The 23,882-nt window shown below is 27.9% G+C and overlaps 1 protein-coding gene across 1 annotated transcript; it reads left to right on the plus strand.

Moving 5' to 3' along the window:
- The first annotated feature begins 956 nt into the window (after nt 1-956).
- LOC129288991 (uncharacterized) lies at nt 957-2,746 on the plus strand. The gene is made up of 2 exons (XM_054925822.1): nt 957-1,330; nt 2,106-2,746. Exons 1-2 carry the CDS (start codon nt 1,202-1,204, stop codon nt 2,394-2,396), a joined length of 420 nt encoding a protein of 139 aa, XP_054781797.1. The 5' UTR covers nt 957-1,201; the 3' UTR covers nt 2,397-2,746.
- The last annotated feature ends 21,136 nt before the right edge of the window (nt 2,747-23,882 follow it).

Below are 23,882 nucleotides of genomic sequence, written 5' to 3' on the forward strand. Positions count from 1 at the left end.
ATAACATAATGCATATTTAAATTCTTACCTTCCCTCTCCCTCATCATTAATATCAAAACTAATTTATATTTAATATTATCTAAATATCATAATTTTATTGAACAAATTACTAATAACGTGATATACTCAGTCTATTTAAATATTTCTTCAAGAATAACTTCTCATAATGGTAGAGTAAAAGTAACTGATTTTTTTTTTAACAAGCAGCCAAAAAAAGCAATCCAAATCAAGTCAAATTACAAAACATTAAATGACATTTATACAAATTCATAGCAATAACATGCACCATTTCCATTTTTGGTATGATATTTAATTATTTACTCCATTGTGTATCTAATTAAAGTAACATGTATGAGGTTGATTTGCAATTTATTGTACATGAATGAATGGATTTTTTTATTACTAGACTAATAAAAATAATTTTAGTTATTCAAAACAAAATTCACATTGAAAATAAATTTCACATTCAATCATTCTAATCTGACGCATGAGAATTTTACAATAATCAAACTTCAAATTTTATTAAAATAAATTATAGTATCAGATAATGAATCAAAATGACAAATAACCTACTAACAAGATTGTTCAGATTGAGTTTAATAGAAGGAAATAAAGCAGGAAAGACGCGACACAATATTTTATATTTTGTATAAATTTTATATTAAAAAATTATATAAGTATTATATTGAAAAAAATATTGATGCGTTTCCGATCGATACGTGTTTCGATAGGTACAAGTAGTGCTCACAGGCCGCTGCGAAGGCCGGACGACACTGAGCAAGTATCAAGGCGCAAGTCTCCACAAACCGACACGTGTATGACCCCCCTTCTTTCCTCCACGTCGCTTTCCTTTCCTCGTCCCTGATTCAACACCTCCATTTCCCGGTCACCGGTCACCGTCCTTCTAATGGACCCCACCCACGTCTTTTGATCACTTTCCATTTCTACAAACAAGTGAATAACAAAAAGCGACTGTTCAGAAGACGCCAACGCAAACGCCATTACTCTCCTCTCTTTTTCTCTCCTCTTCGCTTTTGTTCCTTTCTCGGTCCTCTTCGTCTACGCAGCGACCTTTCAATACCCCATTGCTCACGCTCTTCTCCTCTGCGTCACACGCTCTGTATCGTGTATTCTTTTGTTTTCTGCCTCTGGGTCTCGATTTGTTCTTTCTCTTTATCGCCAAAGATTTTCACTTGGCAACATGACCGGGGTTCCTGAAGGAGGGTCTGAATCTGTAACCCTTGATCTGCTTAAGCATAAGATGGCTGAGTTTGCGAAGGAGAGAGATTGGGAACGGTTTCACAGCCCCAGGAACCTCCTCCTTGCTCTGGTATGTTTCTGTCATTCTCAGACCCCACAAAGATTGTAACTTTCTCTCTGGTTTTAGTTGCACCTTGATTTTATGCGCTTTATTTGTTTGCCTTGTTGATTCTGAGATTTATCTATTTTTAGTTTCTGTGTTTTTGGCCGATTTCTGCCGAAACAAAGCGAGGATGCTTTGTTATTGTTGCTTATATATTATTTTTTTCTTGTTTTCTCCACTTTGATAACTTGGTGGTGGTTTATGATTGACCTGACCTAACTGATTCTTATGTGATATGAGTGAGATTGAGAGAGATGCTAAGTGATTTTGAAGCTTTCTCATCTATGGTTCATTGTAATATTTATTTTATTCAGGCTTCTGGACGTTTCCTCGCAAGTTGGTTCAGTTTTAATATATATATATATATATATATGTATATATATATGTATGTGTATATATATATATATTTGAGGAACAGTACTTAGTACTTTCTTAATTCCCAAGGTTTTTCTTATTCGCGTTGGTCTGAAGATCGAAAGTTGCCGAGTCCATAGTCAAAATCAACTTTGCGAACAGATTCCTTTTTGTTTGTTATCACAAGTCACCCAGAACTCTGTTCCCCCTCTTTCACTTTTCCTGTTTCACTTTTGCTCCTCCATCATTTATTATGTTCTTCTTGCCTCGTGCTTTCTTCTTTCCTTGACCCCATGATAATTCTAAAATGTGGGTCTCTCTATCTCTCTCTCTCTCTCTGCATAAAGTATTTGGGTACTATGAAAAGATTCTGGATTTGATTTTACAGGTGGGTGAAGTGGGCGAACTTTCTGAGATATTCCAGTGGAAAGGCGAGGTTCCGAAGGGTCTTCCAGATTGGAAAGAAGAAGAGAAAGTTCATCTTGGTGAAGAACTCTCTGATGTGTTGCTTTACCTTGTGAGGCTGTCTGATATATGTGGTGTTGATCTTGGAAAAGCTGCTCTCAGAAAAGTTGAACTCAATGCTATCAAATACCCAGCCACAGTATGCAAAGAAACTTCAGCCAAACAGAACCAGAACACCAGCGATGTCACTGATAATGATAATCTGCCTGAGTGAACTTCCATGGATTCATCACCAAGTCGTCTTCACTTGTTATTATCTGACATTGAGGGTTTGGTGAATAGTGAATACTGTAGGGAACTCTGGTTCTAAGCCTAATGGTACTATAGTTATATAGATTATGGTCAATAAGTTACAGATGATAGGGTTGTGTCTTCAAATGGGTATAGAAGACATGGAGGTAGGGTTTGTGTGACATTGCATGGAGACTAGTTTGGTTTGGTTGGCTGGTGGAATGATCTTTTTGGGTACAATTATTCTCACATATTTTGTCACTGTCTTGGCCGACTGAATAGGACTCTTTGACGAGATATGAGATTATATTGAAAGTTGAAGTCATTTCTTTATTTGGTTTTGGCACATGGATCATTTTAGATTGGAAGCAGTTAAAATATTATCATAATTTTGATGAAAGGAGGAAATAATTTACTTCCATCAGAATTATGGTTTTTGGTAGGAAAAAAAAATCAAATGTGTGCACGCGTGCGTGTTTTTTTTTTTTTTTTAAATGGGCAAAGGCTTCATTGTATTAGAGATAATTCTCTATTAATTCGAACATTGGTTCTTTATAATGAAGAAATTCAAATACACTTTCTTTAAAGTAATTGCCATTATCATCAAATGGGTTGATTATGGGCCCATCTCCAGACTGGAGTTAAAGGGAATGAGGAAATATGAGTGCAACTAACAAATGTTAATTTCGTTGTTAAAGATTTGATTCACAATTAAAAATGGTAGGGCTTAAATCTTGCTACAGATGTGAAAATATTGTTAATAAATAACAAGTAACCGTGTATACGTAAGCATTCTAAACTTGGATCCATGTTATAAGAATAGTAGAGAGAGATAAAAGATCAGAAATAAAATGGATATTTTGTTATAACAATAAAATTAATGAAAAAATATCACATAAATTTTATTTAAATTATTTAAATTATTTTAATTGAATAAAATATAAATAATATGACATACCAATCTATGCAAATATTTATCATGTTTGGAGTCCGTAGTGTGTGTCTAATTTTACATTTAAAATAAAATATTAGCTTGCTGTCGCATACAGATCCACGTGTTTGTTGAGGAATTCAACTTTAGAAAGTTGAGATATAAAATGTTCGTAGCTATGGTTGCCGATATAAAATGTTAATTTGAAATTAAATTTTCTTGAATGGAATATTGGTGTCGGAGAATATAGGGAAGGGGGATAGGGGGCCCACACGCAGAAGAAATGGGGAGAAAAACGTGCATTGAATGGAGTGTGCAGGGAAATCGCGTGATGGAGGAAGAGCATCATAATGGTTTCAAGTTTCAATAGTTTGTTACGTTACATCATTTTCAATCCTTCACAGCGCGACAAAGCAAAGTTTAAATATTTACTAAAAGAATTGCCATTTTAATACACAATACCTCAAACAAAATCATCTTTAAGAAGATTGATATTGTAAATAATAAAAATATGTATTTTTTAATTTTATTTTTTATTTATTATGATTTAATTCTTAAAATAATATTTTTTCGTTAAAAAATATAAAATATTTTTAATTAAATGGTACTCTTAATAAAATAATTACTTACTTTCAAATTAATTATATTTTTTTATATTTATTTTATTAAACACTTTAAGATAAATATAAAAGTCATTATTAATAAAAATATTTTTTAAAAAAAGATAATAAATATATTACATCTCGAAAGACTCAAAATATTTTATATTTTTTAATATTTAATTTTAAAAAAATATTTTATATCTTTAAATGAAAGGAGTAATATATTATGATTGTTACTCCTCTGGTTCAATGTATAAATTACTTTTAAAATATTTTACTTGAACCAAAAAAAAAATCTTAAAACTCAATAGTTTTTTTAAAATTTTAATAAGTTTTAACTTTATTCTTATTAAATATATATATATATATATATCATTTAATAACATACTTTTTTTTATCAATATTTAATGAATGGTAAAAGAAAAAAATTATAATAAAAAAATAAGGATGTGATTTATCAATAAAATAAAAAAATTCTTCTCTTTCCTTCTTATAAATAAGAACTAAGAGAGTAAGTACAAATAAAGACAAAAATAAAAAATTATTTTTTTTAACAATTTTAATAATGCAACTACCCTTTCTTAACAACAGTAAAATTAATTAAGTTTACCTTATATAAAGAACTATAAGGAGTACTTTATTTGATTCTAATTATAAGGCTAAGTTAACTAACTTCATAATTTTTAAGAATGGTAGTTAATATTCTTAAACTTATAAAAAATTATTTTATATCAACAAATTTTTACATTAAATTTTTAAATATTGATAAAATATTCTCAAATATTGACATATTAAGTTTAATTTTTTAAAATAATAATGATTGACACAAAAAATAATTATTTAAAACTAATGATATTAAGGTTAAAGGATTAAAAAAATACTTTACAAAATTAAAGGATTAAATTAAAACTTTATACAAAAATTAAAAAAAATAAAATTATAATTTAGCCTAAAAGTTATAATGTCATATTAAGAAAAAATACATACTAGTTTATTTGACATTTAATACAAGTTAATAATAATAAAAATATGAATAAAATTTTTATAAAATTATTGGATACCACTTAAGTTCTTACATATTTTGTTAATATGACATCACAACTTCTACTATTAAGATAATTAAGCAATGATAGTAGGAGAGTTTGTGGTAAAAATAAAAGATAAGGTCAAAAATGTTAATTTTAAATTTTTGAATGTGAGAGTATTCTATATAACGGCCTTAAAATTTAGAATTTTTTTTATATATTTGAGCCTTATAAAAGTACTCATTATAATTATCTATTCAACTATCCATTTATTGTCTAATGATTCAATACCACATCCATTTATTAGAGGCGAAATATGAAAGACATTTTTTTTCTCCAAAGGCGCCTAAACTTCTAAAAAAGATGAGTGTACTTTATTATAAGTTATATGATGGGGTGCTAATTAATTTTTTTAATATTATTGCTATTTAAAGTTATTAAATAAAAAATGAATTCAATAAAAAATTTTATTTAAATATGAGTAATTAAAAAATTTATTTTATTTTTAGACACAGTTAATAACTTAACTATCTCTTTTTACTTTTAGTGAGGTGTTTAGAAATATTTTATAACAAGTATTAAATGGAGTACCTATACTGGATATTTCCTTTGGTTCCATTTATTACCTAGAAATAGGATTTTTTTTTTGTTTTGTTTATAAGGCATGTCATTATTTTTTATCACATAGTTTTCCTTTTACTCCCATTAAATATTGATGAAAAAAATATATTATTAAATTATATATATTTAACAAGGATAAAGATGAAAACTTATTAAATTTTTAAAGAAATTTAATAAGTTTTAAGAATTTTCTAATTCCATTAAAATATATTAAAAGCCATTTATAAGTAGAATTAGAGAGAACAACAAACATAATACTTTCCCTGGCTCAATTTACAAGATTTTTTTTGACAAAATTATGCATACAAATAAAATTCATTAAATACACTTTATAATTTTTTTTAAAATGAATATAAAATTTTAAAAGTACCCTGCATTTTACATAATTTTATTTGTAAAATATTAAATAAAGAAAGAGAAAATATATAATAAAAACATATAATATTAGAACAATGTAATTAAAGAAATCTTATTTTCTGTTAAAATATTTTATATTTTAAAATATCAAATAATTTTTAAAAATATCTTATAAACTAAAAAGAAATAACTATGTTAGAACTTAGAAGTGAGAAAAGGGAGAGGTACAATAGTTAATGTTATGAAAATCGAACATGTCAATGAATCAGTTAAAGTATTGATGTATGATTCAATAGTTGAATTGTGATCAAATTGTGGTTGAACCAATTACAAATAAATTAAAATATTTTTAATAATATATCTTAAAATATCATATAAAAAAATGGAACAATGTCAATAATAATAAATATTGTTAAAGTTTTTTTAATTAAAATAATTTTTTTATTTCAAGTCATTTTTATTAATTTAAAATTTAGTTTTTACATGAAATCTAAGATTTATTTAATCTTTTCAATTGGAATGATTAAATATTCCCTCACCAAAAGTCTCTCCCCATTCCCCGCATGTTCTAATTCACCTTTCATTCATTACAATACCATTTTATTAATCTATTAACTTAAGAATAGATGTATTTGGAATTTGAAATTGAAATGATAGCACCTATTCTTTGTGCCTCTGAAGTCTAAACAAAATTAAATTCTCACTCCAAGTCTCCTGTATCCTCGTTAAACGGTTAAAGCTTTAGGTTTAACGTTTGAGAATTTAATTTTGACTTTTTTCCTGCCGTCATGGCCGGCAATTTGACTGCAACTCTACCCAAAAAAAAAAAAAAATTTACTCAAGCGTTTTACTTTAAAAAGTATTTTTTTTCATATATTATAAATTTAGATATCAATTTGACACAAATTGAGTTTCAATTTTTTTAAGATAAAAGAATGAAACTCGGTTTCAATCAAGTTGAGTTTTATACTTTATTAAGAAAGAAAATTGATGTAACAAGTTGACAGCCTTCTCTTTTCTTTCTCCTTTATGTGAATAATAGTCAATTTCTCTTTATTTTTTTTTATTATATTGGTTGGTATCTTGAAAAATCTTGAAATATTATCACCTTCTACTCAGACTAATGTAAATTTTCACCATACGTAATTGTTATCTATGTAGAGTTGGATATAAATTTTATATTTAAAATGTTACATTTTGAATCTGACATTTAAAATTCATATGTTTAAAATTCTTTATTTGGATAATTAAAAAAGTTTCAAATAAAAAAAAGAGATAAGTTGATATTTTAAAGAAAAATGAAAAATTGAAAGTAATATGTTAACTTCTATTTTTTAATTGATGGACAAGAAATAGAGACAAGAAGATATAGAGATATCAATAATAAAAACACAAGATGAACTGTTTGAAGTGACTAAAATTTCAATTGAATATGGTATAAAAAAAAGTTGAAATTGTAGAAGAAATATAATAAGAAATAGATAAATTTGGATTTGGAACTTCAATTTTTGTGTTCCACAAAAGGAGATTTGATCACATTCAAATTCTCATTAACCCAAAGACACTCATATAAATTTATTAATCCAAATTTCTCATATTTTTATTATTGATGTCTTTATGCCTTTTTATCTCTCATTTTTGTTTCCCATCAATTAAAAAAATAGAAGTTTACACATCACTCCCAATTTTTTATTTTTGTTTCAAATATCAACTTATCTTTTTTTTTTTCATTTAAAATTGTTTAAACTACCCAAATAAGGAACTTTAAACACATTAATTTTAAATGTTAAACTTGAAATTTGATATTTTTAATATAAAATTCATACCTAATTTTGCATAGATAACAATCACATACAAGAGAAATTGACATTAAACTTTGTTTGATTTGAGAAGAGGAGAGGGGACGGAGGGAAAGGGAGGGGAGAGGAGGCAAGGAGGGAGGGAGGAGGAGGGAAGAGTGGGGGAAGGGGGGCAAGACTTTGGGCTCCCCTCCCCTTGTTTGGTAAGGTGGAGGGAAGGAAAAATTTAAAAAAAAATTCCTCTCCTTCCCTCTTTTTCTCCCCAACTAAATAGGTTCTTAATTTGAGTAGGAGATGATAATATTTTTAAAATTTTCAAAATAACAAGCAATAAATAAAAAAGAAAGGGATAATCATTCACGCAAAGAAAAAAGGAAAGAGAAGGTGAAAAAAAAGGGTGATTGGTCAACTTGTCACATCAATTATTATTTTTAAATAAAATATAAAACTTGGTTTAATTGAAATCAAGTTCCGTGCTTTTATATTAAAAAAAATTGAAACTCAATTTGTATCAAATTAAATTGTTAGAATCTTTTTCCTTTTTCCTTTTAGTGAATTTATTTACCTATGATGGTTATTTCATTGTAGATATTTCTAGTTGCCTTTACCTCTTCATCTCATCTTAATTTTCTTTTTCTTTCTTGTTCTTTTTTTTTAACAAATCGATTGAATCATTCGAATTACATGTTCAGCTAGTTCAACACCAATTTAGGCCGTTTGCTGCTAGTTCCTCTATTCTCTAATTTTTTATATCTTTGAACCAGACATTTAGCCGGTTCCCAATTGAATCGGCTAATCTCGTTTGGTTCTCATAATCTTAACAATACTTATACAACCTGTTGAAGCTGCCAAACATACAATCTTCATATAGAATTAATTATTATTATTATTATTATTATTGGCTGGAAAACTAAATTAAATTGGGAAAATATATCTATAAGTTTTTTTAATTTTTCTCAATTTTAAATAGGAGAATGATAGATAAATTTTAAAAGGATCAATTAATTTAACTTAACTCACAAATGCTAAATTTTAAAAATTTATAAGTTCAAATTTTAATTTTGTAATTTCGTTGTAAGGAATTTGTAGTTTGTGTTTTAAATTTTAATAGAAAAATAAATTTATTTATTCTTCAACCAGGTTAAAATATGAAAAATAAGTTATAAATTTATCATAATAAAATTATAAAATTGAGAGTCAAACTTACGCATTTCTCAAGTTTGATACGTGAAATTTAAGTTAAATTAATCTGTCATTCTCCCATTTTAAATCAAGTCTATACAATTTATTTTATTTTAATCAAGTTCTTATAGTTTGATCAATTAAATTTTTTAATCTATGAAAATTAAAATCCTTAAATGTTTATGTTAACAAACAAAATTAAGAACTTTTATATTTTTATTAAATGATTATATAAGTTTAGAATTAATTATGTAATTTTCACCACTCAAAATTTATATAATTATATTGTCTTTTAAATATTTTTTATACTTATAAAATTCTCATTAAAAATTAATAAAAATTCTGAAAGTGTATTGAATCAAATTTTTTATTTTGGCTAAAAGTATTAATTAAATTTTCCATAAACTCTAAACGTATTTTTGTCCGAAAAATTTAATAATTTTTTATTAATTTTAAGCTTAAAGGATTGATGTATTTAATAAATTAAATTATAAAAGCTTGATTAAAATAAATAAACTACAACCAACTAAATTTGATGTGAGTGGTTAAAGTACTCGTTTCTTAAGCAAACGATTAGAGTTCAAATTTCAATCCTTTTGTATGTGGTAATTTAGTTGAGAGGTGTCCACTGTTCCTCTTCCGTGCTTTGGGAAAGAAAATTTTTATTATCAACAAAGTCTATTCCTTATATTATAAAAAAAATAAAATAAACTATAGATATCTGAAAACTACAAAAACATACAGATTAATCCTTCCAAATAAATTCACACACACAAACGCAAACACAAACATGTCGTTACTCGTTGGTACTCAATTAAATTCAATTATGCATCATTGTTACCTTTGACAAATTTGCAACGCTTAGGCACATGGTTATGAAATTGGTGTAAACATAGACATGACACAATCAGAGCCCACGACCATCAGTGCATCATTGATAATAGTTATTGATCATGTACACTATAATTTTATCTTAAAATCAGAACCATATATTATTCTTAATTCTAAAAAGCAGTAAATAAATAATTTGTGTGTGTATGTATATTCTCACATCAACGCATGACAAAACTCAACTTAATCATCAAAATTAGATGTTAAAATTGCGTAAGCCGGGCTAGCTTTTGGCCATATAGGCCTAAACCAATGTGGTATGTTAGACAGTTAGAGGCTTGAGCTTAATTTAAAATTTGTATAAGGTTTTTTTTTTTACAATTTAAATTTAAGTTTATCTAAAGCTCAGCCTGATCTGAAATCTTATTTAAAAGCTTATTTAAAAATAAATCTCTTAAACAGGCTTATATGTTGGCTTTAAACATTTCAAATATATTTTAATACTACTAAAGTTCATATTTGTATAACATAATTTATTAATTCCAATAGATAATAATGAAGATAATTTACCAACTAGAATAAAATAATAATGTAACAACATTAAAATTAATATATGAATCTAATTTGTTTGAAAACATAAATAAAAATAAAAAATATTAAATAAAAATTAAATAGTTAAACTGATGTGTATGTAACATGTTATAAAATAATATATATATATATATATATATATAGCCTGGCCTGTTAGGTTTGTAAGTAAATGCTTGTAAAAATAAGTCTAACCTATTTAACTAAATAGGTTTAATCAAATATTTGAACTTGGCAGACTTATTTAACAAATAGTTTGGGTTGGCCTACTTTTGGTCTATTTCCATCCCTAAAGTAAAAAATATATGTAAAAATTTTATTTATAATATATTAGGGTGTACTATTTGATAAATTATGAATATAGCTGGCCCTAACTTATTGAAATATATATTATATAAAGTGGCTGTGAAGGTGGGCAAATGCTCCTATTGACTTCGAAGAAATTTACAAACAAGTATGATGACTTTTGAATGGGGATACATAATGAAACTTTCAATTCCTCCAATTTAACTTTGATTGATTTGGTCTTTTATATTTTATGTAAGTTCCTTAAATTTTGAAAACACAAGTTGAATAACAAAATAATACAATATATAATGTATATTGATGAATTGGCATGTAAATGAGATTAATCCTTAAATAAGTTTAACTTTACCTATATAATCACTTACACTATATTTTGTAATCTTATTTTTAAAAATTTCATTGTCTTTTTTAATTAAATAATTATATTTATTTTTAGTAATTTATATAACTGTCATTAATATTCTGCTATCATGCCAGTAAGTTTTAATAGTGTTATCTCCTTTTAAAATAATTACAATAATGATCAAATTGATAATCAAGGTAAACTTGAGGAACCAAATCAATAAAAAATAAATTTAAGGAATCAAATTAATAAGTGAGATAAATTTGAGGGATTAAAAATTATATCATTCTTTTTGAATATTTGCCCCCAACTATTTCTATAATTTTGAACCCCTTAGCGGCTTAACTCATTTTCAAATTTCTTGTACATTTTGCACTTTATATAATTTATGTTCTTATGAGCCCAACACCTTGCACCCGCCACGCATATAAAAAATAAATAATTATATAAACTACTAGAAGATGTATTACTGACACATAAAACTACAAAAATGTGACTTTTAACTTTGGCCTCTATGTAATTCATCAATTTTTGTGGAGGTTGGGATTAGGAGCTATAGCAACTAAAGATGCTTTGTTCAGGAAATCTTGTGTACAAGATCCTTTATGTCCTCTTTGTAGGACAGAGAAGGAATCAATGGAGCATCTTCTCTTTTTATGTCCTTGGACTAGGAAGTGTTGGTTTGGCTGTGACTTGAAGCTTCGGTTCAACAGGTGGAATGTGATAAGGGTTGAAAGGCGGCTTGTGGATATGCTTGGAAATGACAGTAAGTTGCATGACTATGGTAAGGCTATTTTGTCTTCTATGTGTTGGTGGACATGAAAGAGTAGATGTAAATGGGCATTTGAAGGAGTAAGGGTTGATGCAGATAATGTGGTCAAATTAGTCAAAGCGCAGCTTGAAGAGTTTTGGAGAAGTAAATCTATCAATAGTAACAGGTATAAGCCATCTGGTGTTGTGAAGGTTCAAAGGCTTAAGTGGGAGGCCTCTTCTGCAGGATCTGTGAAGATCAATTTTGATAGTTCTTTTGGGGAGAAGACCAATGTTGCTGGTGTGGGGTTGATCTGTGGGAATGAATTTGGTGTTTTTTTTTTTTTTTGGGAAGTATGGGGAAGAAGGTCCAATTTAGCTTTGCTTTTATGTCAGAGTGTTTGGCATTAAAGGAGGCTTTTTTTAGTTTCTTTGAAGTTTGTGGGATCTGGAGTTTGCTTGGAGATAGATTGTGACTCCTTATTCATGATGATTTTGAATAATTCTTTAAAGGGCTGTGATTGGAGATGCAAGGATTTGTTGCAAGATATTCTGGAGTTGAAGGATTCATTGGGTGATGTTTCTTTTTCTTTGGTTGTAAGGGAAGGTAATAGGCCTACTGATTTTTTAGCAGTAGGTGTTATAAGGGAGATGTACCATGCTGAATGGCTAGTGTCTGTACCATCTCCTTTCGTTACAGTGTTGTGTGAGGATTTCTTGGGCAGTTCAAGTGGAGGTTTTGACAGAGACGGTATTGGTTTGGTTGTTTTATTCTTTTCTTTGCATTGTTCTTTTGTTTTTTTTTTTTTTGTTTAGTATTGTGTTAGGTTGTATCTAAGTTTTTTGAGTGTTTTATTTTTGTGCTTGGGCTATTAGTGATTGTAATATTTTTTTATTAATAAAATTGACTTTTTTTGGCCAAAAAAAAACTTTGGCCCCTATGAAATGAAAAAGCTTATCTAGTTGGAATTAAAAAATTACATTATTTATAAATCATAAATAATATCATTTATTTTTTAACGTATGAGGTGAACATCTAGTCGTATAAGGTTATTATTATAACTTGGTACAAGTGAAAACGCATGGTGTCATCGTAGTTTTAGTTTTTGCCAACCGATTGTGTTTCAGCTTTTGCCATCACAATTTTGAGTGATTTGGATGATTTTATATCTTTCTTATCTTAAAAAGGTGAAGAAATATTAATCATGTTTTTTACTCACTATTATAAATTTGTGATATTAATTATCATATTATTAGAAGTAAAATTAAAAATTATCATGATTTGATGTACTTTTAACTATATAATAAATTTTTTTTGTTATGCGATATTTGATTAAAAATATAGTATTTGTTTGGCAACTTATTTTGGGTATAGTTTTTTTTTATTCTGCAGAAAATATAAACAAATTTGTTTGGTATCATGTTTTTGAAAAGTGTTATAGAGAAAAAAAAAAACCAAACATTACTTTGAAGAGTAAAAATATAAAAACGTCTTTTAGGCATTTTGGAATTTTTGTTTTTTAAAAAAGAAGAGAATACAAAAAAATCTGTTTTTATTTTTTTTATTCTCAGAATATATTATATAAAATATTAATTCTCAGGATAATAAAACAAAAATAGTTTCAACCAAGCCCATAATCCCTATGTCTCAAATTACAAGACACTTTTAAAAGAAATTTATCGTCCTAAAATATAAGACACTTTGATAAAAATAAAATTTCATTCATGATACTTTTTTAATATTATCTTTCACATATATTCTCTCACTTTAATATTCTTTCATAGATGTAATATTAAATGAAAAGAATTTTTAAAAGTTTATATTTTTATTTTTTAAAAAATAAGGTTGTAAAGTATCTTTAAACAGTTTTATTGCTATATATAATTTTTAATTAAAAATTTCTTGTAAATTAGAATAGAAAATATTACGTATAATTAATAATTTGCAATTATTCGAGTCTGTTAATACTCACACGCTCAAACACACATTCTTCACTCACAACTACTAGTGTTGTAGCCTTATTATGCCTAAAAGTAAACCCTGAAAAAAAATGGTTCAACTTTCCAAAACATTTCATGCATCTCTCGTAGTAAGTGTCATGGTTTTCCAAAAGGCCATCCAGAGGAGAACAAGGGGCACCGAATCTTCTCACGTCACTTGGCATATACTTTCTATATTCACAAAATGCATTCAAATAAACTTTTTTTGGTTGGATGTGAAATTCAAATGAAGAGAAAGAGGGCGGGGGTGGGGGGAAGAAGAAGAAGGGTTTTGTGGAACCAATCTATGACATGAGACCTACCAAATTTTCTCTCTCTTCTCACTTTTAATGCTTTGCATCTGAAGAGAGTTAACTACTGCTCATTCAAAAATATGATCCAGAGGGAGGGGAAAAAATGGAATAATAAGCAGGGATGGATCTAGAATGATAAACATGGGGGCAAAATTTCAAATAAAATGAAACATGGGAGGCTAAAATCAATTTTATCAATTTTTATAAAAAAAAGTCTCATAACTTTTAAAGGGACGTAAAGATTGTTGGGGGGAGGAACATCCTTGCATGCCTCTCTACTAGTACAAAATAAAAAATTAATAGAGCACTTTTTACATTGGTTAAAAGGCAAACAATATAGAAAGTAAGGGTGGTGAAATTTTTGTAATTATCTCTAACTTTCTATATCAGTTGTCCTAAAAACTGATGTAGAAACAACTTTTCACGTCGGGTGAGTTGCACCCAATTTAGAAAGTTCACTTTTCAGGGAAAGCTTTGTTGAAATTTTTTAAATTTTGTTCTTTTTTTAAATTGTTTCAAATTTTGTTATTGATATTAACTTTTATTGAAAGTGCTGTTAGTAGCTTTATAAGTTCTTAGGTTATTGCATGTGATAATCTATTTGGTATAAAATCATGAATTTTCTCTTATAAAAATTTTTAAAAGTCTTGAAAGGTTCAATTTTCAAAGGAGATTCTATCAAAATTTTTTCAATTCTATTCTTTTTACTAAATTACTTCAAATATTAGGTTAGTTAGGAATTTAAATTTTTAAAATAGTTTGAAGGGGATAACATGCATAGTAGTTGTATTTTTCTTTAGGTAGTGACAAATGAATTGTAGTTGGATGAATGCTAAGGGAATGAGTGTTGAGTATGATAATGGGGTTAAGGAGTTTTTGGAATTTACTAAGAAAAACATTGTTGATGATAATAGTAGGAAGTTCTATTGTCCTTGTGTTAATTGTTTAAATGAGAAAAGATTAGGTGTTGCCAAAATAAAAGAGCATTTGATTTGCAATGGTATTTACAAGAATTATATAATATGAATTTGGCATGGTGAATGACTAAATCCTAATAGCACATCTCAATATGTGGTAGTTGATAATAATGCTAATGAAGTAGATATGGATGATGATCAGCTAGAAAACATGATCCGCGATGTTGGAGAAGAGGCCTTTGAGCAAGCACATGTGTATAAAAACCTGTGCATTGATGCAGAGAAGCCTTTATGCCCAGGTGCACTAATTTTAATCTATTATCTGGGATATTAAAATTGATTATTTTAAGGCAAAACTTGGGTGGAGTAATAGGAGTTTAACATGGTTGCTAGAGTTGCTTCAAGTAGTGTTTCCAAAAGACAATGTACTAATCAAATCATTACTATAATGCAAAGAAGATATTGTGCTAAATGGGTATGAAATATAAAAAGATACATGCATGCCCTAATGATTATATGTTGTACAAAAGAGAGCTTGAAGGGGAGGAAAAGTGTCTGAAATGTGAGGCATCATGGTATAAAGGAAAGGAGCTCTTGCAAAGGTCTTATAATATCTTTCAATTATATCAAGATTCAAGTGGTTGTTTGTAAATGCAAGTGATACAAAGACCTTGAGGTGACATATAGATCTGATGAAAAACTTCAACATCCAGCTGATTCTACTCAATAGAAGAAAATTAATCAATTATTTTTTAAATTTGGTAATGACCCAAGGAACTTCAGGCTTAGACTTTCTACCAATGGAATGAATCTTTTTGGTAATCTTAACAGTATACATAGTTCATGGCCTATCCTTTTGATGATTTACAACCTTTCACCCCCACTATGCATGAAATGAAAATATATATGCTATTTATGTTAATTTCGGGACCAAAACAACTTGAAAATGATATTAATGTTTACCTAAGACCTCTGATTGAAAACTTAAAAGAGCTATGGGAGGTAAGTGTGGAAGTATTTGATGCAAATCTGAAGGAGAACTTTAAGTTACATGCTATGATTTTTTGCACTATAAAATGATTTTTCTGCATATGAAAGTTTTTCTGGTTACAATGTGAAAGGTCATAAAGCCTGTTCAATTTGTGAAGAAGGTACAAGTTACCATCAACTTCAACATGAAAGGAAAACGATCTATCTTAACCATTGAAGGTTTTTTAAATGAGATTACCATTATGGTATGAGTTTTATAAATAACCATATTTTCTTATGTCACATCACCCTTGTCTTTATGTGTTTTTTTTTTTTAACATCACCCCTCTCTAACCCTTGTTTGGTTAGAGAGGAATGGAAGCTTGGGACAAAAAATAAAAATTTTAATGAGTTTTTTTTGGATGAAATAATGAGTTCAATTCAAAAAAAATAGATAAGTAAGGTTATAAAATTTTAATAAAGAGAAGATGTAAGATAAAAGAGTAAGGAAAATTAATTAAAAGTTTTAAACCTTACTTCTCTAATTTTTAAAATTGAACTCATAAAAATCTCCCCTCCTCTCCAACCAAATATGCCATAACTATCTCCCAAGTCATATACATGCATAAATAAATATATATATATATATATATATATGCATATATAACATTCTCTTCATTAAAAAATATAAGGTATTTTTAATTAAATCACACTCAATAAATTAATTTATTATCTTTTAACTAATACTATCTTTTTATATTTGCTCTTATTTAATAGGTGTCTTACTTGAATGTGAAGGGTTGAGCAATTTAATTATTAAGGGTGTTTTTGAAAAAATATTAGTTACACATTAGGCAACTAAATATCTTATATTTTTTTAATATCTAATAAAAAATTCTTTATATTTTTTAAATAAGAGAGTACATACAATTATACATACATACATATGGAGAGAGACTATAGAGGGAGAGAGTGAGATTTAAAAAATAAATAAATAAATTGGGAGGTTTCAATATTTTATAAGCTACAACTATTTCAAGTCCAATCTCTTGAAAGAAAAGCCTAATAAGCTGGCTTGACTCAGCCCTAACACTCTTCTTTATTGAGGTTTTTAGGCCAAATAGGCCCTAGTTAATGACCTCCATTGGGCCAAAAAGTGCTTCATATGGGTCATTTTCTATGGCCCAGGCTTTTCTCATAATAAGAGTCCCTTCTGAACTTGACAAAGCAATCCAATAATAATGCCCTCGCAAATCTAAATCCTTATCTTCTTCCCCTGTGGCCGAAAGAACCATTCCACAAATGTTAAAGTAAATCTTCACATCACACTCTCTTATATTATCTTCACTTAAACCAAGCTCTTACCTACAAGTACTATTATTAGTTATTCCTTTATTACTGCCTCTTTATATTAATACTCCTTTTATCTCAAATTACAGAACACTTTTGAAGGAGTTTTTTCATCCTAAAATATAAGACACTTTGAGCAAATTAAATTTTTATTAAAAGCACTAATTATAATATTATCCTTTCTCTCTCTATAATTAATTTACATCACTTCTCTTTTTAATATATTAAATTATGAACATTTTAAAAAATTTATATTTTTATTTTGAAAAGATAAAATTGTTAAGTGTATTTAATGAGGTTTAGTAATATGTAAAATTTTCTCTAAAAATATTTTATAATTTAATATGAAGAGAGTATTACCTATATCTACCTCAAAGCTCCCCCATGGGGCCTTATCTCAGTGGGAATGACTATGAAGAATAGAAGAAATAGAGATGAAAAAGAAAGTGTGTGTGATGTCCTCAAAGCGTGAGCAATACTTTCCTTTATGCTTAATGTGCTTCGACTTATTTTAATTTTTCAGTGCAGATTTGTGTTGATAATGAATTTTTTTAAGAATAAAACGAAAACTTTTGAGCATGGTTTTCACTTCCGAGACTCAAGCCAAATCAATACTAGATTTTACAGAACAATAATTTGACTTTATCTCCAATGCACTAAAAAACAAAAGCAACAAATTTGAATATTTTGATGTAAGAAATGAATGATGATGAGGGGTATTTTTTTATTAATGAAGTGATACCTTGCACAATAAACTCTTTACTTAAAAGTCATAGGTCTATTTGGTTTCATGAACCACTATAGTCTAATAATATATATTAAACAAGAGTTATTTAAAATAACTTTTCATGAATATGCAGAATTTCTTTAAAGTAATATTTCCTTTCACCAAGTGGCACATGTTAATTTTAAAACCTCCCAAAGATGCTTTTAGAAATAGAGAGACACAATCTTGGTGATCATAACTTCCTTCAGATAACCCTTTATAAAAATTCTTTAATTTATAAGAAATAATTTTTTTTCAAAGAAGACATTTCTTCATTTTAAAAATATTTCAACTCCCTAATCATGTTTGTTATTGATTAACTAGGTCTAAATTTGTTGCGTAGTTTAGGATCGACCTAGGTCATTACTTTTAAGGAGCAAGTTTTGAGCTTTCTTAATTTTAATTTGAAGTGTTAAATGATGTAAGGGAATGGACCTAAACTAAATTGCATATCGCTAATGTCTTAAACGCATTAAAACTAACTAAAATGCATTCAAGAAGCTACAATGATTATGCAAATGCCATGAATTAATTAACAAAAAGTAAGAAATGTTTGTTTTAATTATGATATATGGAACAACTTGAGAATTTTTATGGAATAAACTTTCATAACCCAATTCAATTAATTAGATATAAGGGGAAAATGATAAAATAATGAAATTAAAAAGTTATATTACATAATTGAAGCATAGGAAACCCTCAAGTATAATAGCCTAACATTTAATCTGCCATAGAGCTCAAATCATAGTGGTCCAAGTAATACATCATCATGAATTAGGCCAATTAAACCCATTAAAAACCAAGACAATTAGTTCAAATTGACTATGAAAATTATGTTTAGAATAATCTAATTGACAAATTAGACAGTTTACTGACTTAATTGAAAGGGCATAACCCACCCAAATTTGCAACATTAACCGTATTGAAAACTAAGTTAATAGTGAAAACTCAGTTATCAATCTAATTGGTAATGCCAAGGGTTTTATAAATATAAATTTCAACAAGTTACTTAACACAAATTCAATTTAGATATCCATTCAATCATAGATTCAAAATATTTATAATTTATAATTAAATTCTCCTCAAACAATACAAGTCAGGACCACTTAAAATTAAATTATCTTAAAACTCTTGAATTAAAAATATAAATAAAAAATCACTCTCTTATTATCTTCGAATGCTAGGTTCCAGCTCCCTTTATGTTTATCTATCAGGTTACCTCCTAAGTTAGCTCAAATTTCTATATTTGAAAATTTTCCTCTAAGCTTCTTGTCCTTATAGAACAACGGCAAAGTCAAGATCCTTAGTTAGAGGTACATGACAACTTAATTTAAAAATTAATAATTTTTTTTTAAATATCATATAATAAAAATTTGAATTCAAACATTTTTTTTGTTGAGGTAAATTTAAGCATTGTTGGGTTTAATTAAAAATAGTTTATTTTATGAGTTTAATTGAAGATAGTTATTAAAATATTTTTTTAAAGAGAATCACATTTCAAATTATAAATATGTATAGTATGTTTTCTCTCCTGAATAGTTATGATCATGCAATCACAACCTCGAGTCACTGAACCAATTCTTTTAAAAAAAAAAAAAAAACAAGAAGAAGAAAAACAAAACATTGTTTGCGTATGCTTGAAATCTAGCTCGACATGAGTTGGGCTTTAGATGAGCCCAAATGGAAGATCTCCGATTGAAATCTGGCCCAAACATGATCAACCAATCCATGTTTTTTAAAAAAAATTGAATTTTTTAACTGAATATAAGTTTTTTTTAACGATGAAACACGCGCACACGTATCATCTATGCCAATCTGTAATTATAGCTCTCATATCATATGATTGTAATTATATTTTAATTATTATATGTCAAAAGCAGCATCATATCATATGAACTTACCTACACATTATTTTAAGTCATCATTGGCATCATTACTTTTTAAAAGAAAATAATAACTAAAGACACACAAGTGACTTTTTCTAGAATGCAAGAAACGTTAATTTATTTATTCAATGATAAAAATCATTTGCATTTAAAATTTTGAATGACATTTAGTTATATATAGCTAAGTTCAACAGTCGGCTGAAAGACCTATAAAAATATGTTAACATCATATGTCAAGAAAGTATGATAGATAAACAGTGTTATAATAGTCTAGAAAATATGAGGAAAGGTAGTTTCTTCAATAAATGATCAGAAATAATATTTCAGGAAACTAACACACAATAATAAAATAATTAATAATTAACTTTGAACTAAAACTGATATTTTTTTTAAAAAAAGAGAATTTTGAAAGTGCTCCATATGTAAATATATGGCTCGGCCTATATTTTAGTATATATAAAATTGAGAACTACTTTATTTATAAGTAATAAATATGTTCTTCGTTTTAATTATAAGATATTTTTTAAATAAAAGTATACATAATTATTAAATAAATTTAATACTTTTAATTTTTATATAAACTTTAAAAGATATTTTTAGTAGTAAAAGAATTTTTTAAAAACATTTTGTATTTTGAGATAACAAATGGCTTTAAAAATATTTTATAAAATAGGATGGAGTAATATTTTTTTTAATAAATTTTATATTATATATAGAAGCTATCATTCATAGAAGCTAATGAAAACCATTAGTTAATTCATAAAAGAACTATATCAACGGTCTGGTTCCTTATTAGCTTCTGGGACAAGAACAGAAATATACAGGGAGTAATAAAACAATCTGCGATCTTCCTTTTGGCTCGAAGCTGATTTTAAAAGATCCCGAGCCTACGCTTCATCATGATGACTGCCATAGCCCTAAACAAGTAAAGAAGAAGAACAAGAATTAATATATAGTTTCTTTGATGAGGCCTTACTTTAATGCGCTCCAGAATTATTCCTAAAGCATTAGGATTGTTATCATTGCTTCCATTCTGATCATCATCATCATCATTGTCAAGAAACTATCTTTTTCACGTCCTATATATGCACACAACGATTCTGTATCAGGTAAATCAGGCATATACATTATTATCATCACCAGAAGAAATAGTATGCTCAAGAGAGGTGGTAACACTATATCAATGATTTCAAACTCTACATTGTTGGTAGGGTGGTGTCTTCCCAGGAGGCGGCTCCGGCGACGGCGAGGCTGCACCGTAAGGCTGGGGAATCGACGGCGGGTTTTCTGCCTCGGATCACGGCCGGTTGTACAGTGGGGGGTCATGGGTCCTATAAGGATGTTGAAGAAGATGATAATGGAGATTGCTCCCAAGGGACAGTTCATTGAGGCATATTATAGGTATCTGCCATTACTGCGTCCCCAGCTCTTTCCTCTTTGTTGATTAAATAGAAGGTTCATTAAGGAGGAAGAAGAAGAAACCCAGAAATGATAATGCTTCTCAGTTTTGATGACATAATATATATATATATTAACCTTCAAAGTTTATTCTTTTGGTTTTGTACTGTCTTCAGCATGTAAAAGTTTGTGGTAGTACTCTTAGAGGAAAAAGGAATGTATTTCTTCTCTTCTAATTTTTCCATGGAGGCTACACTATTAATTTGGACGTGGTAGCTTTCTCTTCCATAAATCTCAGTGCATGTTTGGATACATCAAATAATCAATTTTAAAGGTTATCATATAATCAAATAATAATCTCCAAACCAAATTTGAGTAATTAGTGAACCCATGGCCAAGTGGGAACCTATCATGCGACTTGTGAAAAAGAAAGGACCAGTGTCGGCATTCCCATGGTACAATGTTAGGGAAATAAAGCTGCTAACATATGCTACATGCCTCTTTGATTTTAACATCTCTAATTTTCGTGCCACTCGTTTTCCTCTGTTCCCAATTTTTTTATATTAAAAAATTTAGATGTTGGGTTCGAAGGACTGATCACCTGGGTTAGACTATACTTTCAGTGAATACTTATAAAAATATTTATAGATAATTTATTAATAAAATTTTCACATGGACAATAAAACTTGATATTGCTATCTTGTAAATTATAGATCAAATTCTCATCAAGTAGATTAATATTTGTAAATTTCTCATTGCATCATTGGTGAGCTAGTAAGCATTTTTATTCATCACACACTTTTTAGGTGTCAGCCATGAGCCTGATGAAAAAGAAAAAATGCACATTGTGCTTGAATAGAGTCAAGGGTAGCTGGATCGATCATGATCTAAATTAAAACGTTTGAAGTGTGAGGTTGAATTGTATGGAAGGGACATAAGGCCTGCAATAGTGGCTTTTTTAGTTTTTTGTTTACACGAAGCATCAAGATACACTGCTAACAAAAATCAGTTCAATTGATAAAGACTTGACACATAATTCACAAAATTATAGAACTAAACCCTGCTATTGATGTAACAATCTTGTTAGTAGGTGACTTGTAAGTATCTTTATTAACACTCTTTTGATCACAAGACATGTCTTGATGTTAGTGAGCCCTCAAAATTCAATTCATCTAGATATATATATATATATATATATATTTTAGGAATTTCAGCCAAGTTTGAGAGCATGTAAGAGTGGGGAGTTTGGAATCAATGAATGGTCCCAAGATCTACTACTATCAAAACCTCAAGTCCTTTTGTCTTTGCCTTCCAATTATTGGTGTGGTGATAGGATCACTACTTGATTTTAACCCACCTTTATTAGTTGTTTAATGTGACAGATTCAATTGCCTGAGCTTATTTGGAAAGATATGCATACATCTGATCAAAACTTGTTTATGGAGAAAGCAAGAAACTTATTGTATCTTAGCTGATTAGGATATGACACATATATTTTGCTTGATCCACAATCAAAATTCGTCACTCCATCGTGAATAGAAAGCACTTATACTTTATAAAAAGCTTGATGTGTCGTACTTGCCAATTTAGTCGTGAAGTTACATCTGAAGCTCTTTGAGAGAGAAAGCTAAAAATCACAGTGAAACTTCTGTTTGGTTTCAAAGTTAAATAGTGAGAACAACAGATTCTACGTTCTAACAATCGTGATGCCACATCAAAATCAGATCCTTTTCTTTGATCAAGCTTAATATGTTGGGATAACCTCAAATTTCCAAATAGATCAGCAAATTTTGTTCATAATTTATACTAATACTATATTTTAGCCCTGGACCAAATTTAAAATTTATAAATAATTCTTAATAAAAAGACTATAACAATGAAATTAGGTACCACAATTATAACAATACAGTTATAAATAACTAACTTTTCAGATCCGGTCTATCATGACTTATTGGTTGTAACATCCCACTTTGTGAGGCTTAGTGTTGTAGTCTCCCCTTCTTTATTTTCTAATTATTTGAATATCTGTTCTAGACCTGTATTTACCAAAAGAAAAAAATACTATCTTTTGTATGTTAATTCTCTATTGATGCTGGGTAATATTTGTAAATGTAATACTCAGAAGATATAAATACATAACAACTTATTTATGTCAGAAATATAAACAACATTACAACCTATTCTATTTTATAGTTTAATATTTTATAACATTATTCCAAAAGTTATTTTTGTTTAATTTTTTATATATTAGGTTTTGAAAATATAAATTATTTATTTTATTTTATAGTTTTTCACTTGTACAATTTTAAATATACTCCCTTAATTAGAAAATATAAAGTATTTTTTGAGGAGTTGAATGTTAAAAAATATAAGATATTTTTAATCTTTTTAAGTGTAATCATTATTTTTTTTAAAAGTGTCCCTCTTGAATAAATTATTTTATATTTATCTTAAAGTAAAATGCCCTATTAAATAAAAATAAATATAAAAATATAATATTAGTTTGAAGAAAATAATTTAGATAACGACATGCACAAAATTATTTTATAATTTG

This window comes from Prosopis cineraria, unplaced genomic scaffold, assembly GCF_029017545.1.
Source record: "Prosopis cineraria cultivar Desert tree isolate PC_DT_omini unplaced genomic scaffold, ASM2901754v1 PC12, whole genome shotgun sequence".
In the NCBI taxonomy this organism is placed as follows: domain Eukaryota; kingdom Viridiplantae; phylum Streptophyta; class Magnoliopsida; order Fabales; family Fabaceae; genus Prosopis; species Prosopis cineraria.